This window comes from Eretmochelys imbricata, chromosome 2 (assembly GCF_965152235.1).
Source record: "Eretmochelys imbricata isolate rEreImb1 chromosome 2, rEreImb1.hap1, whole genome shotgun sequence".
Classification (NCBI taxonomy): domain Eukaryota; kingdom Metazoa; phylum Chordata; order Testudines; family Cheloniidae; genus Eretmochelys; species Eretmochelys imbricata.
This window is the reverse complement of record NC_135573.1, coordinates 32,454,359-32,477,132: the sequence shown is the minus strand read 5'-3', so window position 1 is coordinate 32,477,132 and position 22,774 is coordinate 32,454,359. Positions and strand designations below refer to the sequence as shown.

The following is a 22,774-nucleotide window of genomic DNA, read 5'->3' as shown; positions in this document are numbered from 1 at the left end:
CTGATATTTCCAGGGTGACCCAGTTGATAAAAGACTGGTCTAGCAGACAGGACACCTGAATTCAACTCCTGGTTCTGCTACTGACCATCTGCGAGACTATGGGCAATCAATGAACCGCTCTGTGCCTCAGTTTCCCCATTTGTTGTATGGGGATAATGGTACTTACCCGATTTTGTAAAGTGCTTTCAGTTCTATAGATAAAAAAGATACATACGTATTATCACTACAGGTAACAGATTGAAAAATAATGGACTAAGTTAACCAAACCTTCAAACCTCAAAAATGTTTAATTCAAATTTTCAACTAAGGTTTAAGTGTCTCTTATTTTGTCACCATTTTTGCCAGGCCTACTTTAAAATCTCATTTTTAAAAAAATCATTGTTCTGTATGCCTGTGTTAATAATTACCTTTAAAAACCAAAATCTGTTTTGAAACCCAAGTGATCTGTTGTCATTCACGCAACTTGTTATTTTTTGGAATCCTTGCAGTTTCAGACAAAACCTGCACATTTCCGTAAATGGAGAAAGAGAAAATGGATTTCAAAACAGCTTCAGACTTCTAATGTGCTACTAAAAACAGAAGTAAAATAATGAGTTGAAAACATCTGATATCAAGGTGGCAGTGTCCCTTTAAGGGAGTACTGGTGAAGGATTTGCTACCCACTCTCTGTAAAACGTGGAGACTCCTAGCATATTACAAAGCAAGGAGCACTGCACACATTTTCCAGGTGCATTTTGTTTAGGGAATGCTATTACTAGAAGCGCTGTTTTAGATTTTTCATTAGTGAATCCAAGAGAGATGGTTTGTGCTGATTGCCTTGTTTGTGCATGGTTTTACTCTCCCTAAAGGATTGTGTTACCAGAGAAGATTCTTCAAGGGAAAGAAGACTATGAGTCAGTATAGTGTGTGTGTGTGTGTTTTCTCCTGTGGGACAATTTGTGATGACAGCTTATTGCTGTGATATGATCTAGATGAAAACTGGGAGTGTTTAGGGGGTGGAGGGACTGTATAGCCTTAGTGACCAAACCATTGTGAAGCAAAATGTTTGTGGAGTAACGTATAAGATAGGGCTTTCTGCAGGTTTCAAAAGTTGGGACAGTTTTCATTGCATCCATTCTGATGGGACAAGTACTCTGAGAACCCTGCAGAGCACAAGATAAGTGTTACCCTCCTCAGGGACACATAGGAAATCAGAATGTAATAATGTGTGTTTTGTTGCAAATTGTTTGTATAGCGCTGAGGAATACACAAAATGACAACTGCCACCAGATAGCAGAACTGTCAAAACAGTGTAAAGGCATAGGAATTCTGATGGGCATGACTGAACTTCCTCCCTTTGCCTCCCCATACTTGTTCTCACCTGTCCTTACACTGTGATTGCTCCTTGAAAAGCAGTGATGCTGAAATCTGGTAGTATTGGATTGGTACAGTCCCATGCATTGTGATAGCTAGCTGGCAATCTCTGTCAGTGCAGGGAAAGGACTCTGTCTTCCCCCTCTCTTTCCCTGTCTTCCGCCTCCCCTCCCCTCACTCTGCTCTGCAGAGAGAGAAAGCTCTGATCTCTAGTTGCATTCATTCTCATGAGTGTCTCAGACGGACTACAAAGAACCAGCTTTTTATCCTGTGCTAATGAAACAGAATCCGAGAGGGATCTACCTGTCTGGTAATTGAACTTGTGAAGAAAAAAGCCCAGGAGTCTTGAAGTGAAGGTGGCTTGTTTGGGGACTGTAACCTTATGGAGACTGTGCGATAGGGCTCTTCATCATCCACTCTCTACTGTGCTTAACGTTTTTACAGGGGGAAAAAGAGGAAATGTGCTGACAGCAATTGCCCAGCAGAAGCAGCTTCAAACTGGTGAAGATGGAGAACAGCACAGGGGATGAACAGAACCAAACAGGGCTGCTGCCAAGCCAAGAGGTGATCAGTATTGACTACCAAGTAGTTACCATTCTCTTGGTTCTCCTCATCTGTGGACTGGGCATAGTGGGCAATATCATGGTGGTGCTCGTGGTCCTCAGGACCAAACACATGAGGACTCCCACTAACTGCTACCTGGTGAGTCTGGCTGTGGCTGATCTCACGGTGCTGGTGGCTGCAGGACTTCCCAACATCACCGAGAGCCTGTATGGATCCTGGGTCTATGGCTACGTGGGATGTCTCTGCATTACGTATCTCCAATACCTAGGCATCAATGCTTCTTCTTGTTCCATCACCGCCTTCACTGTTGAGAGATATATTGCCATCTGCCACCCAATCAAAGCCCAATTCCTATGTACTTTCTCAAGAGCCAAAAAGATCATTATTTTTGTCTGGGCTTTCACCTCCATATATTGTACCCTCTGGTTTTTCCTGCTAGATCTCAACACAGTAGTCTACAAAGATACCATCATTGTTTCTTGCGGCTACAAGGTGTCCAGGAGCTACTACTCGCCTATATATATGATGGACTTTGGTATATTTTATGTTGTGCCAATGATATTGGCCACTGTCCTCTATGGACTGATTGCCAGAATATTGTTCCTGAATCCCATCCCTTCAGATCCAAAAGAAAACCCTAAGACACAGAGAAACAACTCAACTCACCAAAACAAGACTATGAATTCCAAGATGACTAACAGGGGTTTCAATAGCACTATTGCTTCTAGAAGGCAGGTAGGAAATGTATTTAAATATGATATTCACACACATGTACTCTTTAGATTTTAAAACAAATGAAAAAGTACAGAGATTGGGTTACAATACATGAAAAATGTTAAAAATGTGCTTTATCTCTTTTATTTAGATTAAGGCATACAAAAAACCCCTAAAATCTACCAGTTCAGGGCATGTGATTAGAGCATTTAATTAAGTAAACTGAATTTATTCCAGTCTCTACAAATGACTGCCTACTCCTACAGAAGGCATGTATTGAAAGACAGTCAAGTGTCTTATCATGACATGTCAAGAAATCAACTAGATACTGTCAAAAGGAAACGTTAAGAAAAATCTATTTTTCACCATATTACAGCTTGCTAAGAAGTCAGACAAATACACTATGATTCCAGAGTTATTTTTGTGATCTGCAGATAGGATACTAAACTGGAAGGCACGAGTCCTGTTTTAATCCCTGCTCTGTTAATGAATCACTATGTGACGTGAGAAGTTACTACCTTTTGTATCTCAGTTTCCCCTTCTGTGACAGAGATAAACATATTCTTGCTTTTGTAAAGATCCGTAGGTGGAAAATGCTGTACAAATGCTAATGACTATTATTATTTCCATCTCTCAGATAATTAACAATAGGTAAATATTTTGAATGTATTTGAGGCTTTAAATTTGAATAATAGATTTGATCATATTCATTATAAATTGGTATATATGCTAAAATAGCACAAAGGTGTGTATCTATTCCAACCATCTTCATAATCATACACAATACTCAACTGTCATGTACCATTTAGCACTTTTAGATCCCAATCCTGAAAGTGCAGAGCACTCCCATTGATCTTTCAGGATCACACCCACATCATGCTTTATATTTTCATATTAATGTGGGTACTCAACTCCTCCACACGGACCTGCTTTGATAAAAATTGTTTTCAGAAGCCTCATGCTTTTGAGTCTCAGTACGGACTAAAAGAGATGTTTCAGCAACCAACAGGTAACATAATTTCTGTAGGTATTATACCTGAAGTGGTCATCTTTTTTGAAATGCCCAATGCATCTGCATCCTTGTGGTGAGGGATAAGGCAACTAAACATGAGAATTTTGAGTCAGATTTTCATAGTTCTTTGTGTAGACTGTTGATATTTAGTGAGGCTAGTTGTTTTTCCTGCTGTGGGACTGACATTCACCCCACAAGTTAATTGAGCTGGTTAGCAGAGAACCAACGTGTACAGATCTAGAGATCCCAGGTTAAGGCAAATACAAACTGTTCCTTCTATTTTGTTTTCTACATTTTCTACCTTCTGTTTTGTGGTTTGTAATTGTTCATACATATCTGTTTGTGCTTGGTTATTTGGGTGAGAAATAGTGGAGCTATTCATCTATTAGTTAATATTTTTCTCTTCTTAACTAATTTTCAAGTTATCATCACAAAGGATAGATCCATGTGTTCATAAACGTGTGCTTTGTATTACTTAGCATCCTTTCAAAAAATTGAATAGTCTTTTTATTTAGCATTGCAGACAATGGCTCTTGCCATGTTCTAAAATTAAAATGACAATTTACAGCATATACAACATATATTTTCTGTTTTGTGAAGAGAGAAAGGACTTTTCATGGAGACCATCAACTTCTTGGATTATTTTTCAGTAAATCTAATGTTTGCAAGTAGTGCTGTATGTAGAGAGGAGACATGAAAGGGTGGCATTATTATTATTAGTAGTAGTAGTAATATTATTTATATTATGGTAGCATCCAAAATGTGCTTAGTGCTGCAAAATCATATGGGAAAACAGTCCCTATCCCAAAGGGTTTACAGTCTAAATAAAGTCCAAGACGCACCAAGGGAAAACTCCCACTGACATCAATGGGTATTACACCTACATAACTGAGGGCAGAATGGAGCTCTAAGGGTCAGATTCTGTTCTTGTTTATATCAGTATATCCTCATTCTTTTAATTGGTGTTGCACTGATGCAACAGAATAGAAATTGATCCCCAGGGTGCAAGCAGCAGGAAAAATGACTAAAAGTATGTAAAGTTAGGCAGCCTGCTCTCTGCTTTGGCCCTGAGTATGAGAGTTAGCACAAGATAGAAACTGGCTGATAGAAAATGCAAATGGAACAATTTACAAGGCAGCCTGAATTGCATGCTCTTAGTTTGCATACTGGTCCATATGGTCCTGGATGTTCTTTCATGTCTGGAACCAGTGGTAAAAGACAACACTAATGGAGAAGACAAACCAGGAATGGAGAATATTTGGCGTGGGTCATTTTTTTTTACCCTTTTTATGATGTAAAAAGGCCTGAAATGTTTTTACATTATAAAATCTACCAATTTTTTCAGGAACACTATGAATGACTGGAGAACCAGAAATATCAAGCAAGTGAAACTGAATTATGTGAGATGGGAAGTTAGTTTTTTCTCTCAGATGGCTTAAAACTCATTGAATTATGTTAATTTTAGTTAATACCTATTTAACTAAAATGCCTCACAGACAGGAGGGAGAAAATCTATTTGTTAAAGATTTAACACTCCAATATGTATAATTAAAAGTGTGGAGAAAGCCTCCAAGTCACATCTCTGCATCCTCCAAGGAGTTCTCCAGCAAAACTAGAGAAGAACAGATTTGATATTCCTGATAATTCTAAGGTAAAGAGAAGCCAAAAAAGCCTCCTATTTTTGAAAAATTTTCGGGCCTTCTTGATACAGTCCAAAGGAGGGAGAAAGGCACAAAACCAGCTTTTTTCCCCTCTTTGGGCCATCTTTAAAGTATCTCCATTTGAAGAGCATTTTCATTTGACTATTAGGTAAAGCCCATCTCTGGTAGACATTCATTTTTTGCTGCTCTTGCGTAGTTGCTTAAGATAAATTTTCAGTGCAGTTATGAATACAGTTTAATAGAACTATTATATATCTTCCTATATTAATATGGTTTGCCAAATTCTTCTCTTAGGACACATCCAAAGAGGATTAAGATACCACAAACTAAGGCCACTTACTCCTGAATGAGAACATTCATATGGGGATTGAACATATTTCAACTAATCCACATTAACTTCACAGTTTCAGTAGGGCTGTTAATTAATTGCAGTTAACTCAAGCAATTAACTCAAAACAAATTAACTCGATTTCAAAAATAAATTGTGATTAATCACAGTTTTAATCACACTGTTAAACAAAAATACCATTTATTTAAATATTTTTGGATGTTTTCTACATTTTCAAAAATATCTATTTCAATTACAACACAGAATATAAAGTGTACAGGGCTCACTTTATATTTTTATAGTGCAAATCTTTGTAATAAAAAATAATATAAACAAGAGTTTTTTCAATTCATCTCATAAAATGCAATCTCTTAACCATGGAAGTGCAAGTTACAAACATAGAATTATTTTTATATAACTGCACTCAAAAACAAAACAATGTAAAACTTTAGAGCCTACAAGTCCACTCAGTCCTACTTCTCATTCAGCCATTCACTAAGAGAAACAAGTTTGTTTACATTCATGGGAGATAATCCTGCCCACTTCTTATTTACAATGTCACCTGAAAGTGAGAACAGGCATTCGCATGGCACTGTTGTAGCTGGTGTTGCGAGGCATTTATGTGCCAGATACGGTAAACATTCATATGCCCCTTCAGGCTTTGACCACCATTCCAGAGAACATGCTTCCATGCTGATGCCATTCATTAAAAAAAATGTGTTAATTAAATTTGTGACTGAACTCCTTGGGGGAGATTTGTATGTCTCCTGCTTTGTGGTTTTACCCGCATTCTGCCATATATTTCGTGTGATGCCTGTCTCGGATGACAACCCAGCACCTATTGTTCGTTTTAAGAACACTTTCACAGCAGATTTGACAAAACGCAAAGGTACCAATGTGAGATTTCTAAAGATAGCTACAGAACTTGACCCAAGGTTTAAGAATCTGAAGTACCTTCCAAAATCTGAGAGGGATAAGGTGTGGAACATGCTGTCAGAAGCCTTAAAAAAGCAACACTCCGGTGCAGAAACTACAAAACCTGAAACACCAAGAAGAAAAATCAACTTTCTGTTGGTGTCAGATGACCAAAATGAATGTGCATCAGTCGGCACTGCTTTGGATCATTATCGATCAAAACCCGTCATCAGCATGGGAGCACGTCCTCTGGAATGGTGGTCAAAGCATGAACGGGCATACGTAGGTATGCCACTCGATACAGGGAAGAGACCTGCAGTGGAAGACGGTGCAAATTTGACATTTTCCCTTTTCAGAGCAGAATCACAGTTTGGCCTCAATCCTGCAAGGTTCTGAGCACTCTAATTTTGATCCAACAAAGAATTTAAGCATGTGCTCAACTTTAAGCATAGGCTTAGCCCCAATGATTTTTATAGACTTTGTAAGATTCATCTGGTATCTAATGAAGGGGGTGATGTTGATATCAGATGGGGTTTCAGAAATACTTAGCAAAAGAAAATGGTGTAGCTAATCAGCTGAACCAATGAGTTCCACATTTAGGTAAGCAATAAGGTGTGAGAAGATTTGGGAACAGCTAGTGCCTGGAGAAAGGTTCCAGTGATAATGGAAACTGACTTTAATGACAATTGTTTATATGGTGTTCTGCAGTTCTACTATTAAATAGACTCATTTTGGAGAAATTGCACAAGTCACCAGAAGTGAAGTCATATCTCTTTGGAAGTAAGATGGCCATGCAGACTGTAAGTGCACTCAAGCACAATCTGAACAGGAGAAAATGGAACAAAATGATCCTGTTGCACACTACCGTTTCAGGAAACCAATCAGTTCTCATTACCATACTAAATGGCACCGTGGGTCAGAAAACAGAAGTGTCCAAATCATTCCAGTTAATCCAGTTAAAGCTGTAAAGTTGACATGAAGTAAGATCAAGAAGATTAAAAGACTGAGTGTCTTGGCAAGTCTGCCTTTTGAAGCCAGATAGCCCAGAAGGTCAAAGATGGATCTTTGAAGATTTTTGATATATGGAGTGAAATCCTTTTGTCATTGAAGTTAATGGGAGTTTAGCTACTAACTTCAGTGGGACCAGGATTTCACCCCAGTGTCTCTTCAAAGTACTATGCAATCCAATGTGATATCACAGGTTGTGGATAAATATGCAGCTTTTCAAGCTTCCAGCACAAACTGAGAATGAGGCTTCAGTATCACAAACACCACCAACAGAAAAACAAGAAACAAATTAGAAGAAAGACACCCGGATCTTCTAGATAAAGAGGGGAATATTGAGTAAAAGAAGAGAGATTATATTACCTCAGTATTTGGTACTGATACAACCACTGCTGGAATAGTGTGTCCAGTCTGGTGTCCACAGTTCAAGAAGGATGTTGATAAATTGGAGAAATTTCAGAGAAGAGCCATGACAATGATTAAACGTAGAGTCAAGTTGCTCAATCTATTTAGCTTACTAAAGAGATTATTAAGGGACACTTATCAGAGTCTAAAAATAGAGGGAATGGAAATTTGATAATAATGGGTTCTTCAATCCAACAAACAACGGTAAAATCAAATGGTATATTCAGACTAGAAATAAGGTACACATTTTTAACAGTGAGGGTAATTAACCACTGGAACAATTTACCAACAACTGTGGTATAGTCTCCATCACTGTATATTTTTAAATCAATACTGGACTTTTTTTTTCTGAAAGACATGCTCTAGTTTAACCATAGCTATTGGACCTAAAATTGGAATTAATTCAGGAAATTCTGTGGCCAACTGTCATAATTAGGCCTATAAATTTACCATAATTGTGAGTTCAACATAAAAAGTGAGTATAAGTTCATGTCACAATAACCCATAACAACAAACATTGATATTATAAATTATTGTGACATCTTATGAATAAATATTGATAGAAAAATGTACAAAAGGGAGACAGACTGAATAGTCTAAACAAAAAGGCCAACTGATAAAATTCAAGGACTACATTATGTCCATGCCTGGTAAACAAGAACAGGGTGAGACTGAAAATCAGTGAACCAAAACTGGTATTTTGGATATTAGGCCTAAATGAACATAAGTGATCTCCCTCCTGCCATCCATCTCCACCCTCTGACAAACAGAGGCTAGGGACTCCATTCCTCACCCATCCTGGCTAATAGCCATTAATGGACTTAACCTCCATGAATTTATCTAGTTCTCTGTTAAACCCTGTTATAGTCCTAGCCTTCACAACCTCCTCAGGCAAGGAGTTCCACAGGTTGACTATGTGATGTGTGAAAAAGAACTTCCTTTTATTTGTTTTAAACCTGATGCCCATTAATTTCATTTGATGGCCCCTAGTTTTTATATTATGGGAACAAGTAAATAACTTTTTCTTGTTCACTTTCTCCACACCACTCATGATTTTATATACCTCTATCATATCCCCTCTTAGTCGCCTCTTTTCTAAGCTGAAAAGTCCTAGCTTCTTTAATCTCTCCTCATATGGGACCCGTTCCAAACCCCTAATCATTTTAGTTGACCTTCTCTGAACCTTTTCTAATGCCAATATATCTTTTTTGAGATGAGGAGACCACATCTGTACGCAGTATTCAAGATGTGGGCATACCATGGATTTATATAAGGGCAATAAAATATTCTCTGTCTTATTCTCTCTCTCTCTTTTTTAATGATTCCTAACATCCTGTTTGCTTTTTTGACTGCCGCTGTGCACTGCATGGATGTCTTCAGAGAACTATCCACGATGACCCCAAGATCTCTTTCCTGATCAGTTGTAGCTAAATTAGCTCCCATCATATTGTATGTATAGTTGTTATTTTTTCCAATGTGCATTACTTTACATTTATCCACATTAAATTTCGTTTTCCATTTTTGTTGCCCAATCACTTAGTTTTGTGAGATCTTTTTGAAGTTCTTCACAGTCTGCTTTGATCTTAACTATCTTGAGCAGTTTAGTATCATCTGCAAATTTTGCCACCTCACTGTTTACCCCTTTCTCCAGATCATTTATGAATAAATTGAATAGGATTGGTCCTAGGCCTGACCCTTGGGGAACACCACTAGTTACCCCTCTCCAGTCTGAAAATCTACCATTTATCCCTACCCTTTGTTCCCTGTCTTTTAACCAGTTCTCAATCCATGAAAGGATCTTCCCTCTTATCCCATGACAACTTAATTTACCTAAGAGCCTTTGGTGAGGGACCTTGTCGAAGGCTTTCTGGGAATCTAAATACACTATATCCACTGAATCCCCCTTGTCCATATGTTTGTTGACCCCTTCAAAGAACTCTAATAGATTAGTAAGACAGAAACCATGTTGACTTTTGCCCAACAATTTATGTTCTTCTATGTGTCTGACAATTTTATTCTTTACTATTGTCTCAACTAATTTGCCCAGTTCTGACGTTAGACTTACCGGTCTGTAATTGCCGGGATCACCGCTAGAGCTCTTTTTAAATATTGGCGTTACATTAGCTCTCTTCCAGTCATTGGGTACAGAAGTTGATTTAAAGGACAGGTTACAAACCATAGTTAATAGTTCCGCAATTTCACATTTGCGTTCTTTCAAAACACTTGGGTCATCTGGTCCCAGTGTCTTGTTACTCTTAAATTTATCAATTAATTCCAAAACCTCCTCTAACGACACTTCAATCTCTGACAATTCCTCAGATTTGTCACCTACGAAGGACGACTCAGGTTTGGGAATCTCCCTAACATCCTCAGCCGTGAAGACTGAAGCAAAGAATTCATTTAGTTTCTTCGCAATGACTTTATCATTTTTAAATGCTCCTGTTGTATCTTGATCGTCCAGGGGCCCCACTGGTTGTTTAGCAGACTTCCTGCTTCTGATGTACTTAAACATTTTGTCATTACCTTTTGAGTTTTTGGCTATCTGTTCTTCAAACTCCTATTTGGCTTTCTTATTACATTTTTACACTTAATTAGGCAGTGTTTATGCTCCTTTCTATTTACCGCACTAGGATTTGACTTCGACTTTTTAAAAGATGCCTTTTTTACTCTCACTGATTCTTTTACATGGTTGTTAAGCCGTGGTGGCTCTTTTTTAGTTCTTCTACTGTTTTTTTAATTTGGGGTATACATTTAAGTTGGACTTCTATTATGGTATCTTTGAAAAGTGTCCTTGCAGCTTGCAGGGATTTCACTCTAGTCACTGTACCTTTTAATTTCTGTTTAACTAAGCTCCTCATTTTTGCATAGCTCCCCTTTCTGAAATTAAATGCCACAGTGTTAGGCTGCTGAGGTGTTCTTCCCATCACAGGAATGTTAAATGTTGTTATATTATGGTCACTATTTCCAAGCAGTCCTGTTATAGTTACCTCCTGGACCAGATCCTGCACTCCACTCAGGACTAAATTGAGAATTGCCTCTCCCCTTGTGGGAGCAGCTGATACAGGAACCAAGAAGTAGTTATTTAAAGTATCAAGAAATTTTGTCATCCTGAGGTGATATGTACCCAGTCAATATGGGGATAATTGAAATCCCACACTATTATTGAGTTCTTTATTTTGGTAGCCTCTCTAATCTCCCTTAGCATTTCATAGTCACTATCACTATCCTGGTCAGGTGGTCGATAATAGATCCCTACTGTTCTATTCTTATAAGAGCATGGAATTACTATCCATAGAGATTCTATGGAACATGTGGATTCATTTAAGATTTTTACTTCATTTGAGTCTACATTTTCTTTCACATATAGTGCCACTGCCCCTGCCCCCCAACCTGTTCTGTCCTTCCAATATATTTTGTATCCCAGAATGTTTGTGTCCCATTGATTGTCTTCACTCCACCAGGTTTCTGTGATGCCTATTATATCAATATCCTCCTTTAACATGAGGCACTCTAGGTTCACCCATCTTATTATTTAGACTTCTAGTATTTGTGTACAAGCACTTTTAAAACTTGTCACTGTTTATTTTCTGATGTGTCAGATTCTTTTCTGATGTGTCAGATTCTTTATGTGAATGTTTGTCTGATCTGGCCCATACTTTATCCTCTTCCATCCTCTCCTCCTGACTAAAACCTAGAGAGTCTCTATCAACAGACTCTCCTCTAAGAGAAGTCTGTCGGATCCACGTGCTCCTCTGCAGCAATGGGCTTTCCCCCATGGACAAATGGTGGACAAAATAATGAGGATGGGCTATTCTGCCCATCACTCACTTTTGCAGTCCTTAAACAGACTTTGAGAAAAAAATTGGCTCTGGAGCAAGCTTCACCATCAAGGCTTCCACCCCCAACATCACCTGGGACCTTGAATCTTCTTCTTCCTAATCCTGAGAGATGTCCTGACCAGACCAGGCCAGAGAGAGGGAACCAGATGACATCACTGCCTCTACCAGCTCTATGTGAATCCCAAACACCACCTGGAATGGAAACTTTGCCTCCCTCCCCTCCGATGTGTCTGTTTCCTTCCCTTCCTTATTTCTTCTCTTTCCTATCTCTCTTTTTACTTCTGTCTAACAAGAATCTGTTTTAGCCAACCAAGATTTTTTTGTAACACTGCTGTAAGACTGTGACCAGAGAGCGGCAAATAAAGCAGTGCCCTAAACTGTAAAAGTTAAGTTTCAGAGTAGCAGCTGTGTTAGTCTGTATTTGCAAAAAGAAAAGGAGTACTTGTGGTACCTTAGAGACTAACAAATTTATTTGAGTGTACGCTTTCGTGAGCATCCGATGCAGTGAGCTCTAAGATGCCACAAGTACTCCTTTTCTTTTTGTAAAAGTTAAATTATAAGACTCTCAACTGGATACGTTACCACCAACACCCATAAGTAAAAAAACAACACTTATAAGTATATTTAAATATGTACATCTGGAATATATGGGCTTCTAGCCAGATAGGAGAAAACATATACCTCAGGCAATAAGACTGCATATTTTCTACATAATGAAAAATCTGATCACAAGAGGCAAGAAAAGTATACATCCTATTGCTTTAAACAAAGACACAAAAAACAGCACAACTAAAAATACAATATTAGTGTCAATAGGAGAGTTACAGAAGTAACTTTCAGTCCTCCTGCAGAGTCAATAAAAATTTATATCCCACACGCCTACATCGTCACCCTAGGAGCAATGAAATTATATACTGTGAATATCTTGTATAATCGTAGGAGTTTTAGTACCATTGTCCTATTGCCACAGCTACCCTGAGAAAGCGTGTAAAGTGCAACAGCATCAATGAGCAGGGAAAGGGAAAATCCATTAATTTGTCAGCAAGATGCAACTGCATTTTTTCAACAAGAGATGGCAACATACAAAGAAGCACTTTAAAAGACAACATTCCTAGTTCACCAGAAAGAGTCCCCACTCTACCCATTTCCCACATACACAGTGGCCGTAATTCTATATTGATTTACGCATTGTTTTGTTTTTACTGCCCCCATTTTTCACTTTTATTTTTTATTGGCTTTACTTCAATTTTTTGGGATTCCCTCAAGGGAGAGTTTTTCATTGCCATTCTTTCTAAGCAAACTTACTTAGTAAGTAATAAAATCTTACATGACAGACACACCCTATTATCTGTGGGTGAACACTTTTCAGAAAATGATCATTCCACATCTGACCTCTCAGTCCTCATCCTCAAAGGCAATCTGCGCAACACCTTCAATAGGTGAGCCTGGGAATTTAAATTCATAACTTTGCTAGATACTACAAATCATGGACTCAATAAAGGCACTGGATTTATGGCTCATTACAATCTGTAACCTACTAACCATCTTTTGTCCTACAACCATGAGGTGTTAACTGCCCCTTCACCTTAAAAGGTCTTTTGCAACATGTGTTAACAATCTGTTTCACCATGTATTTACTTGTGACAGCCTGGATATGTCTGCACTTCAATAAAACACCCACTGTTGGCCCACATCAGCTAACTCGGGTTCGTGGGGCTTGGGTTGTAGAGCTATAAAATTGCCGTGTAGACATTTGGGCTCATGCTGAGCCATCCAGGGTCCCAAAGCATGGGTGTTTATTGCAGTGTAGACATACCCTCTGAGTACATTTTCCAGACCTGAGGAAGAGCTCTATGTAAACTCAGAAGCTTCTCTCTTTCACCAACAGAAGTTGGTCCTATAAAAGATATTACCTCACCCACCTTGTCTAAGTGAAATAAGCGAGTTTTTCTAAGATTATTATGTTCTAAGGGTAAGCCGCAATTTTAAGGCAATCATTAAGAGTTTCAGAATATTATGTATCAATCATTTGGTCAGAACTTATGTCTGAATTGTTTTTATTAGAAACAAATCTAAAATCAGACTTCTTTGTATTAAATGTGGCTAACTGCTATTACGCAACAGTAGTCGTTAAAGTAGGTAGGTTGGTTTCAGTTACAATATGTCAGAAACAATCAGTGCTAGAAGTAGGTGCTCCATAGCATTGAAGGGAGGATGGGAGTGCCTTTCCTTCCAAGGGAGTAGACACTTGTTTCTAACTATGGTTGTTGCAAAGACTCAGACCTAAAATAATATGTTTAATGGGGATTAATTGGATATTAATTGAATAATATGAATGTTAGCCATAAGGACTCATCCATCTCTTATGAAAGTTCAGGAGAGTTTGGATCCATGAATTTGGGTCAGCCCATTGTAGTGGTAAGGAGATAGGGACAAGTTGCAAAATTCTAACCAAGAGCCAGACATTGATCTGAACATCACCAATTCAGGGTTTTTCACATATAGAGTTTTAGGTTGGGTCCATCATGAACATATAATACAAATTTTATATGCACATCCCTACAAAGCACTGAGTACTGATTTTCTACTTTTTCACTGTATATCTTTGTGTTTTCCATAGGTTACCAAGATGCTGGCTGTGGTTGTGATCCTGTTTGCATTTTTATGGATGCCCTATAGGACACTGGTTGTTGTAAACTCCTTTCTCTCCAAACCTTTCCAAGAAAATTGGTTCCTATTATTTTGTAGAATCTGCATTTATCTAAACAGTGCCATCAACCCCGTGATTTACAATCTCATGTCCCAGAAATTCAGAGCGTCCTTCAAGAAACTCTGCAATTGCCAGCAGAAGCAGTCAGAGAAACCTGCCAGTTACAGTGTGGCCCTAAACTACAGTGCCATCAAGGAGTCTGATCACTTCAGCACTGAACTAGAAGACATTACTGTCACCAACACCTATCTGTCCCCAACAAAAGTGTCCTTTGATGATACGTGTTTATCCTCTGAGGTAACATTTAGCAGAAATTAATACATTGTGTATATTTAGTATATAAGGAACCAGATTACAAAAACCCTCATCTGGTGTAAATCAGCACAACTCCATTTACTTCAATGGAGCCACACTAATTTATACCAGCTGAGGATCTGGGCCCAAGAAATTTCTTGTGAAGATATACAAGGAGAGTTAAAAACACATTTGTACCTGCAGAGAGCAGAAAAATAGAATACTTTACCCTACTCCTTTAGCATATGGTATTCTTTACCTTTAAGAACTATTCTGAATGTTCTTTTTGCAGATTTAAAACTAAAATTCACATTAAAAGTGTGAAATATGCAAATAGTTTACAGTCCAAAATTTCAACTATTGCTCAATTTTGTGAATTTACCATTAATGACTTCCTCAACTACTTTCTCATTTTTGAGGCATTTTTCCTGAATTTTTTCAGTTTGATACGTTTCACAAATTTGTTCTCAGATATCATGAAACTTCCTAATTTTGTTAAACAAAAAGGTAGTTTTTGTTTATTTGATAAAAATTACCCTTGCTAAGAGTTGGGATTTTTTTGTTGCTGTTTTCCACCAAAACAACAAACATCAAAGTTATCACAACACATTTTATGTGGCAAATTCTTTTGGACAGTTCTGCAGCAATTGCCAATTATCTACAAAGTATCTGCTAGTGAACAGATGCTGCCTTTATACCTTTGACTGCTGTCTAGTCCTTAAAAAATATTGGAAATCAAACTTTTGTACAAATAAAAGAAGGAGAAGCATTAGCTTTTCCCAGAAGCATACAGTGCTATGCTTTTAAAGCACTGGATTTACCAGAATGACAGTCAACACTGCATTGGTTGAGTGGGAATCAAATCACCTTCTCCCTACCAAACGAATTGGAGTAAAATTCCTTACTCCTACACACTTGGCCAAAAAGCCCAGTCATGCAAGGTACTGAGCTCCCTCAGTACTCATTGATGGAATGCAGCTATGGGAGTTCAAGGCACTCAACAGCTCACAGGAGGTGCACACCATCTTGTAGGATCAAGCCATAAGTCAGCGTCATCTTTGGTGGAAGGCTGTGCATTTCACTCCTTCTGTGGTCAGAAAATGGGGCAATGGTGCAGCCCATCCATGGCTGTTATTCCAACCATTGGAATAGGGCTGCAAGCCTTATGTACTTCATATGAGTGCACTGGAGATATCATGATCTTTTTATTGTGACCCCAGTGCTTCTGACTATGTTCTGCCCCAAAATTCCCATCCATGGAGACTTATGCACAGCTGGCATGGGTCCAGCTCCTCTGCATGAAAGAGGTGTGGCATTCTCTTGTGGGCCCACTCTGCAACCACTTACACACCATCCCGACACATATCCGTAACTAAGTTCCACAATTTAGGGGTAAACTATGTTTTCCTCATCTACCACACCTACACACACATAGCTGGCATAACCCAGGAGGTGCTAATTTCCCAAACACCCACATAAAATAGAGCTCTGAATAATTGATTTGGTTCACTGACAATTCTGAAAAATAAAAAAGTATACTTTTGGCACAACCCAAATCCAACATTTTTCAAAATTCTCAGTGAATCAAAGTTAAAGAACAATTGTTTTGGGTCAAATGAAATGTTGACCCAAATTAAACATTTCATTTTGATCTCAAGTTGTTTTTTACTTTAAAAAAAATAAAATGGAAGGAAATTTCTAAATTAAAAGTAATCTTCAATAAAAAAAATTCAGAACATTTCAAAAATGAAACATTTTGATTTCTTTGGATTTTTATTGTGTTTGCCTTTTTTCAACATGAACAATTTGGAGATAACCAGCAAGAATTAGTGAAATATTTTGGTGTCACTTAAGCTACATTGTTTGCTGACAAGAAGTTTTGGCCAAAAAAATTTACCTGGCTCTAATGGTGCATAATGTTACTGGCTTTGTGATGGCTTTTCGTGCAGTATGACTGAAATAGTGTCATGGTCTCATTTACTCCTCTGATCTCACAACAGATGATCCACAGAGTAACTATTTTTTCCATGTCCTTTTACAGGTGATGTGAGAATGAAGAAAGATGTTTCTCTTTCCATACTGCTTCTTCTCTCTTAATTTCAGGCCTAAGGATTTTGCCATTCTGGATCACTCTGGTCTTCATTAATATTTTGATGCAATATTTACGACAGCCTGTGTTAAACCGAGAGTTGTTTCTGCTTACAGAACCCAGGAGCTGCTGTACATCTCTACACACCAGTTTTCTTGCTTTAAGCAAAAGCAGGCTCATGGGGCCGGAGAAAACATGCTATGGGCATGATTCATCCAAATACCTTAGTGTGTGTATAAGTTTAGCATGAGAGTTGACTTCAGTGGGATGACAGATTTGCTTAGTGTTACATGTATGCTGAATTGTGGCCTAAGTTCTCATGCTCTCTTTTAAAAGGTCAGGCACACTTTAGCACTGATTTTGAAGTCTTTACTCAGGCAAAATTCCCATTTGACATCGTGAATCATCAATTCAGAGTTCAATGGACGTTTTTGCCTAAACAGAGACTTCAGGATCAGGCTCTGTTTATGCTGATCTATCAAATATAGCAAGAAGTTTGCAAATGTATTTTCTCTGCCAGTGAAATCAAACTAAACCTGATGTCCATCTGACAAAAGTAGGCTGATCTGACTGACATTTCTAAAAGTGCAATGTTTCCATGCTCAAAACTGCAAGGCAATGAATGCCTCCTGAAAGGTGCTGAATTGAGAGCACTCATCACTTTTCCTAGAGCGCTCAGTCAGAATCTCACAGGCTATTTGACTCACTATTTTTTTGAAGAAACAATCTTGGGTCAAAGGTTAGAGAACAGTCAGAGCCATTGCTGGTTACAGTTATTGTCTGGCATGGACTCCCTAATTTCAGTCTAGAGTGAATCTAATTGTAAGATCATGACACACTTTAATGAATAGATTTCTGATGGTAAAGAGCATGAAATCCATTTTCTTACTTTTCATAGCATGAAATAGGAAAAACATTCAATAAATTCACAGCTGGGAATAAACGAGAAAACAAAATCTGTATAAAGCTTTTCAAAGTCTTATATTTTAATCAGCTGGTATACAGACACACTACTTGCCATACAAGTGTCTACTCATACTCAATCCTATGGATATCTGCTCTGTACTCAAAAGTACTGGAGCAGACTTACATGTTCTGCTAGTTAATTTTAACTTGGCTCAACAGCAAGTCTCTCTCAGATCGCTACAAGTGGATTGAAGCTTCCATATTGATAATGCCTAGCACTGGCTGAGAAAAAGGAGAAAAAAAATGATAAAAAAAATTCAAACTTTGTCCTATTTTCTCTCAACATTTAAAGTTTGAAATTTCAAACTATTTCAAGATTTCCCCAAAAATTTAATTTAAAAAAATCTTCAATATTGTAGGTTCTTCTTAAAACTCTTCCTTAAGTGCAGTCATTTTTTTTTTTAAATGGAGAATGATGAGTCTTTTCAGTCTGACTTACCTTATTAGTGGGCTTGGAAGAATTAGATTTTTTAATCGGTAAATGTTGGTGTCACAGGGTCACTCACCACACTGGCACCTCCTGCTGGGCATTTTGGGAATTAGCTCAGTCCCAGCAGGTGTGGCCTCAGTTGGTGGTGGCTCTCTCATCCTCACCTCTGCCTGCAGAGCCATTACGGCTCCTTCCTCTCAGCATCTGCTTTGTGGCACAGCCCTCCAGCCGTGTCACCATCCCATTTCTCCCCCTTCCGGGGGACTCCTTGAACAAGAGTCGTGCCACTCCTTGCATCAGCTTGGCAGTCCAAGGCCTTGCTGCTCCTTCAGCAGCTAGTGGGGGGTGGGCCCAGCCCCACCTACTACTCTGGGCCCCAGCCCAGGGACCCTGCAAAACAGCAGCTTCCTGCTGCCTCTTCCTTCCAGCTCACTGTCTCTATTTCCTGGGCCACTTCCCCACAGCCTCAGTTCCTTCTGCTCTGGCCTCTGGCTCCAGTTCCTTTGCCCTCTTCCCAGGGCCTCGAGCCTGTAAGTCCTGGCAGCCTGCCAGGAGCCCTCTAGGAAGCCAGTCTTCTCCCTAGGGCTCCCTGTAGCAGACTCCCTCAATCTGGTCTGCAGCTTCCTTTTATATATGGGCCAACCAGGCCCTGATTGGCTGGTCCAGCCGCTGCCCTACTTGTCTGCAGCTGCCGCCCTAATTTGGCTGTTTCCCCTGCAGCCCCTCCTTTCACTGCCTGCCGCTCAGCCTCCCTAGGCTGGTTTTAACCCTCTCATGGCCAGTGCAGGGCAGGTGCCCTGTCACAGTAGGTAAACATCGATTTCACCACACACATACAAACCAATGGAAAAATATTTCCATCACTAATCATCAAAATTTACAGATAGGCAAAAGCAGAAAAGTTCTGCTTGAGAACTTATTAGAGTTTGATTTCAGGATATTTACTTTGTAAATTATGATGTGTAATATTGACAATTTGTGTTTTAACCATTATAAAGCTTTACGTTTTTAAATCCCAGCATCTACAGCCATTAAATAAATTATTGGCTGACCCCGCCATTGTGTGACACACACTCCAATTTGCCACAAGTGTGAAAATTTCAATGGATAAAAACAGGAAAAAATGCACAAACCCCATAATTTTGTACAACTGTGAAAATTTAAATTGATAAAAAATAAAAAAAATCCTTTAAAATGAACATTTCTATTGTCTATCAAAACTGTACAAAAATAAAAATTGAATTCTGCCCATCTCACTAATCAACACAGGCCACCCTGCATATTTAACATTCTCTCTATTGAAATGCCCTCATCACTTTGGTATCTCAGCACATAGGGAATCAAGTGAAAGGGAGTGTTCAGCATCATTAGGGTACTATGGAAATAACATGGAAAAAAATTCAAAATAGGCCACACAAAAATCAAACAAGAAAGCTCAGCAGAAGCTCAATGGTCAGAACAGGAGAAAACAAGTTTTCCTCTGTAGAGTACTAGGTGATTATATCTCATGACAAAAACCTTTTTAATATTTAATACTGTATAGTGAAGATGTTCAATATGAACAATTTTTTTCCCTCCAGGTTTGAAAATACAATTTCAGCTCTCTACTATTTCATTTTTCAACATAAGTGAAAACTATGGGTATCTCACTACAAGAGAAATTAAAAGGAATAGCCACCTGAGTAAGTTTCACAAATGACATAATAAAATAAGATTTTCTGGGCAATCTTACATAGGCATTTATGTTTATTCAGCAGAGATGAAAAATATAAACGCAATTTTATAGTGCTATGCCATCAAAAAAATTCCAACTAGGCAAAACCAAGTGTATGGTAAAATCAAAACTGCAGAACTGGATTCATAGGTTATTCCTGAACCATAATAATAATAGTATGTGTTGGAGGTATGATGGATAGGAAAAGATAAAGTAGTGGATAACATCCTTTTGTTATATGTAATGTCAGGCTCTTTTTCACACATCCCTCTATACAGGTCCAATAAATAAAATAAAAGAGAAATTGAGTGGACATGATAGGACCGGTGAATCTGCTGAAACAGAAACTAGTCTGCTTAACTGTCAAGATTATTATTACTATATTAGACTGAAAGCCCATTGTGCTAAGCACTATACAAATGCACAGGAAGATCATAACATTTGAAACAAAGTGAGTGTGATAATCAGTAGGACAGAAGATTGGAGGGAGGAGGAACATAATAACAATAATAAGTTCATCATTAGCTATTCTCACAAGTTGTCGTCTGAAAGTTTTTTGAAAACAAAATCAGCTATCCCCAAGTGCCCCACAACCTAGCTACCATCAGCTAACAAATAACAAATGAAGGCCCTTAATCTGCAAAATAATTATGCAGATGCTTAATCCTATGCACTGTGACCTATTGAGTTTAAGTGCATCAGGTTAAGCATGTACAGGTTTGTGCAACTGTAGCCTAAATATTTTTCCAGATTCCTGAGAATATGCTGAACTACCTTTGTGTTATTTCTATGAAGCCAATCCTGTGTGTATGTAACACATAACCCTTATCACATGGCTTCAAGTGTGAAAATAAGAACATAAGAATGCCCATACTTGTTCAGACCAATGGTCCATCTAGGCCAGTATCTTGTCTTCCAAGTGCTAGCCTCTCTTTCTAAAAGTACAATTTTAGATTGCTTGTGGTAATTATAAATATTTAAGGGCAGATCTCTCCCCCTCATCTCCCAATCCCTGAAGTCAATAAGAATGCTCACAATAGTAGCCTCTCCACATAGTAGAAAATATGTGCAGGATCAGCCCTAAATGCTTGCTGTCCTTGCTAGAAATATGTATTAGTATACTGAACTATTTAAAAAAATTAAATTAATATGGTTTTTAATTTAATAATAAACATGAAGTCCCTCTAGTGGACATTTAAGTGGTTATATAAAGCTCCAACAATTCATGTTGACTTCAAGCCTTATTAGTCTTATTGTACTTCTAACAAAATCTTAAATAGACTTTTTTATACAATGCCATCTCTATTAGATGGGAAATGATATTACAGTGCATAGTGAAACAAGCATTAACAGTATAGATCAGTGGAATTATAGACTAGTCAGCCTAACTTCGATATCTGGAAAGACACTGAAACAAATTACTAAACAATCAATTTGTAAGCACCATAGGATAATAGGGTTATAAGGAATAGCCAGCATGGATTTGTCAAGCGCAAATCATGACAAACCAACCTAATTTCCTTCTTTGACTATATATCTTCATTTTAGTAAGGCTTTTGACAAAGTCCCACATGACATTGTCATAAGCAAATGTGGTCTAGCTGGAATTATTATAAGGTAGATGTACAACTGGTTGAAAGACCATACTCAAAGAGAAGTTATCGATAGTTCGCTGTCAAACTGAGAGGGCATTTCTAGTGGAATCCTGCAGGGGCCAATCCTGGGTCTGGTACCATTCAATATTTTAATTTATGACCTGGATGATGGAGTGGAGAGGAAGCTTATCAATTTTGTGGATGACTCAAGCTAAGAGGGGTTGCAAGCACTTTAGAGGGCATGATTAAAATTCAAAATGACTTTGACATATTAAAGTACTGGACTGAAATCAACAAGAATTAGGAAGTTAAGTCAAAGGCACAACTGAAAAATACATATAACCCCCAAATCCTTTTCAGCAGTTCTATCACCTAACTGCTTAGGATCTGAGGATTATAGTGGATCACAAATTGAATATGAGCCAACAATGTGATGCAGTTGCTAAAAAGGCTAATATTAATTTGGGGTGTATTAACAGGACTGTCATATGCAACACTTGGGTGGTAATTATCCTACTCCACTCGGCACTAGTGAGGCCTCAGCGGGGGGAGGGATAGCTCGGTGGTTTGAGCATTGGCTTGCTAAACCAAGGGTTGTGAGTTCAATCCTAGAGGGGGCCATTTAGGGATCTGGGGCAAAAATTGGGGATTGGCTCTGCTTTGAGCAGGGGGTTGGACTAGATGATCTCCTGAGGTCCCTTCCAACCCTGATATTCTATTCTATATTGTGTCCAATTCTGGGCACTACTCTTTAGGAAAGATCTGGATAAATTGGAAAGAGTCCAGACGACAGCAACAAAATTGATTACAAAAAACAAAAAACGTTTAGAAAACCTGACCTATGAGGAAAGGTTAAAAAAAGAACTAGGCATGTTTAGAATTGGGAAAAGAAGATTGAGTAGGGACCTGCTAACTGTCTTCAGATATGTTAAGGGCTGTTATAAAGAGTTATAATTGTTGTACATGTCCACTAAAGGTCGGACAAGAAGTAAAGGGCTTAATCTGCAGCAATGGAGATTTAGGTTAGATATTAGGAAAAGCTTTCTAATTATAAGGATAGTTAAGCTCTCGAACAGGCTTCCAAGGAGATTGTGGAATCCCCCCTCATTGGAGGTTTTTAAGAACAAATTAGACAAACACCCATCGGGGATGAGCTCCTTCCAAGCAGGAGGCTGAACTT

General features: G+C 38.4%; 1 protein-coding gene across 1 annotated transcript; it reads left to right on the top strand.

The window, feature by feature from the left end:
* The first annotated feature begins 1,860 nt into the window (after positions 1–1,860).
* TRHR (thyrotropin releasing hormone receptor) lies at positions 1,861–14,824 on the top strand. Its single transcript, XM_077808856.1, has 2 exons — positions 1,861–2,652; positions 14,417–14,824. Exons 1-2 carry the CDS (start codon positions 1,861–1,863, stop codon positions 14,822–14,824), a joined length of 1,200 nt encoding a protein of 399 aa, XP_077664982.1.
* Positions 14,825–22,774: the final 7,950 nt, after the last annotated feature.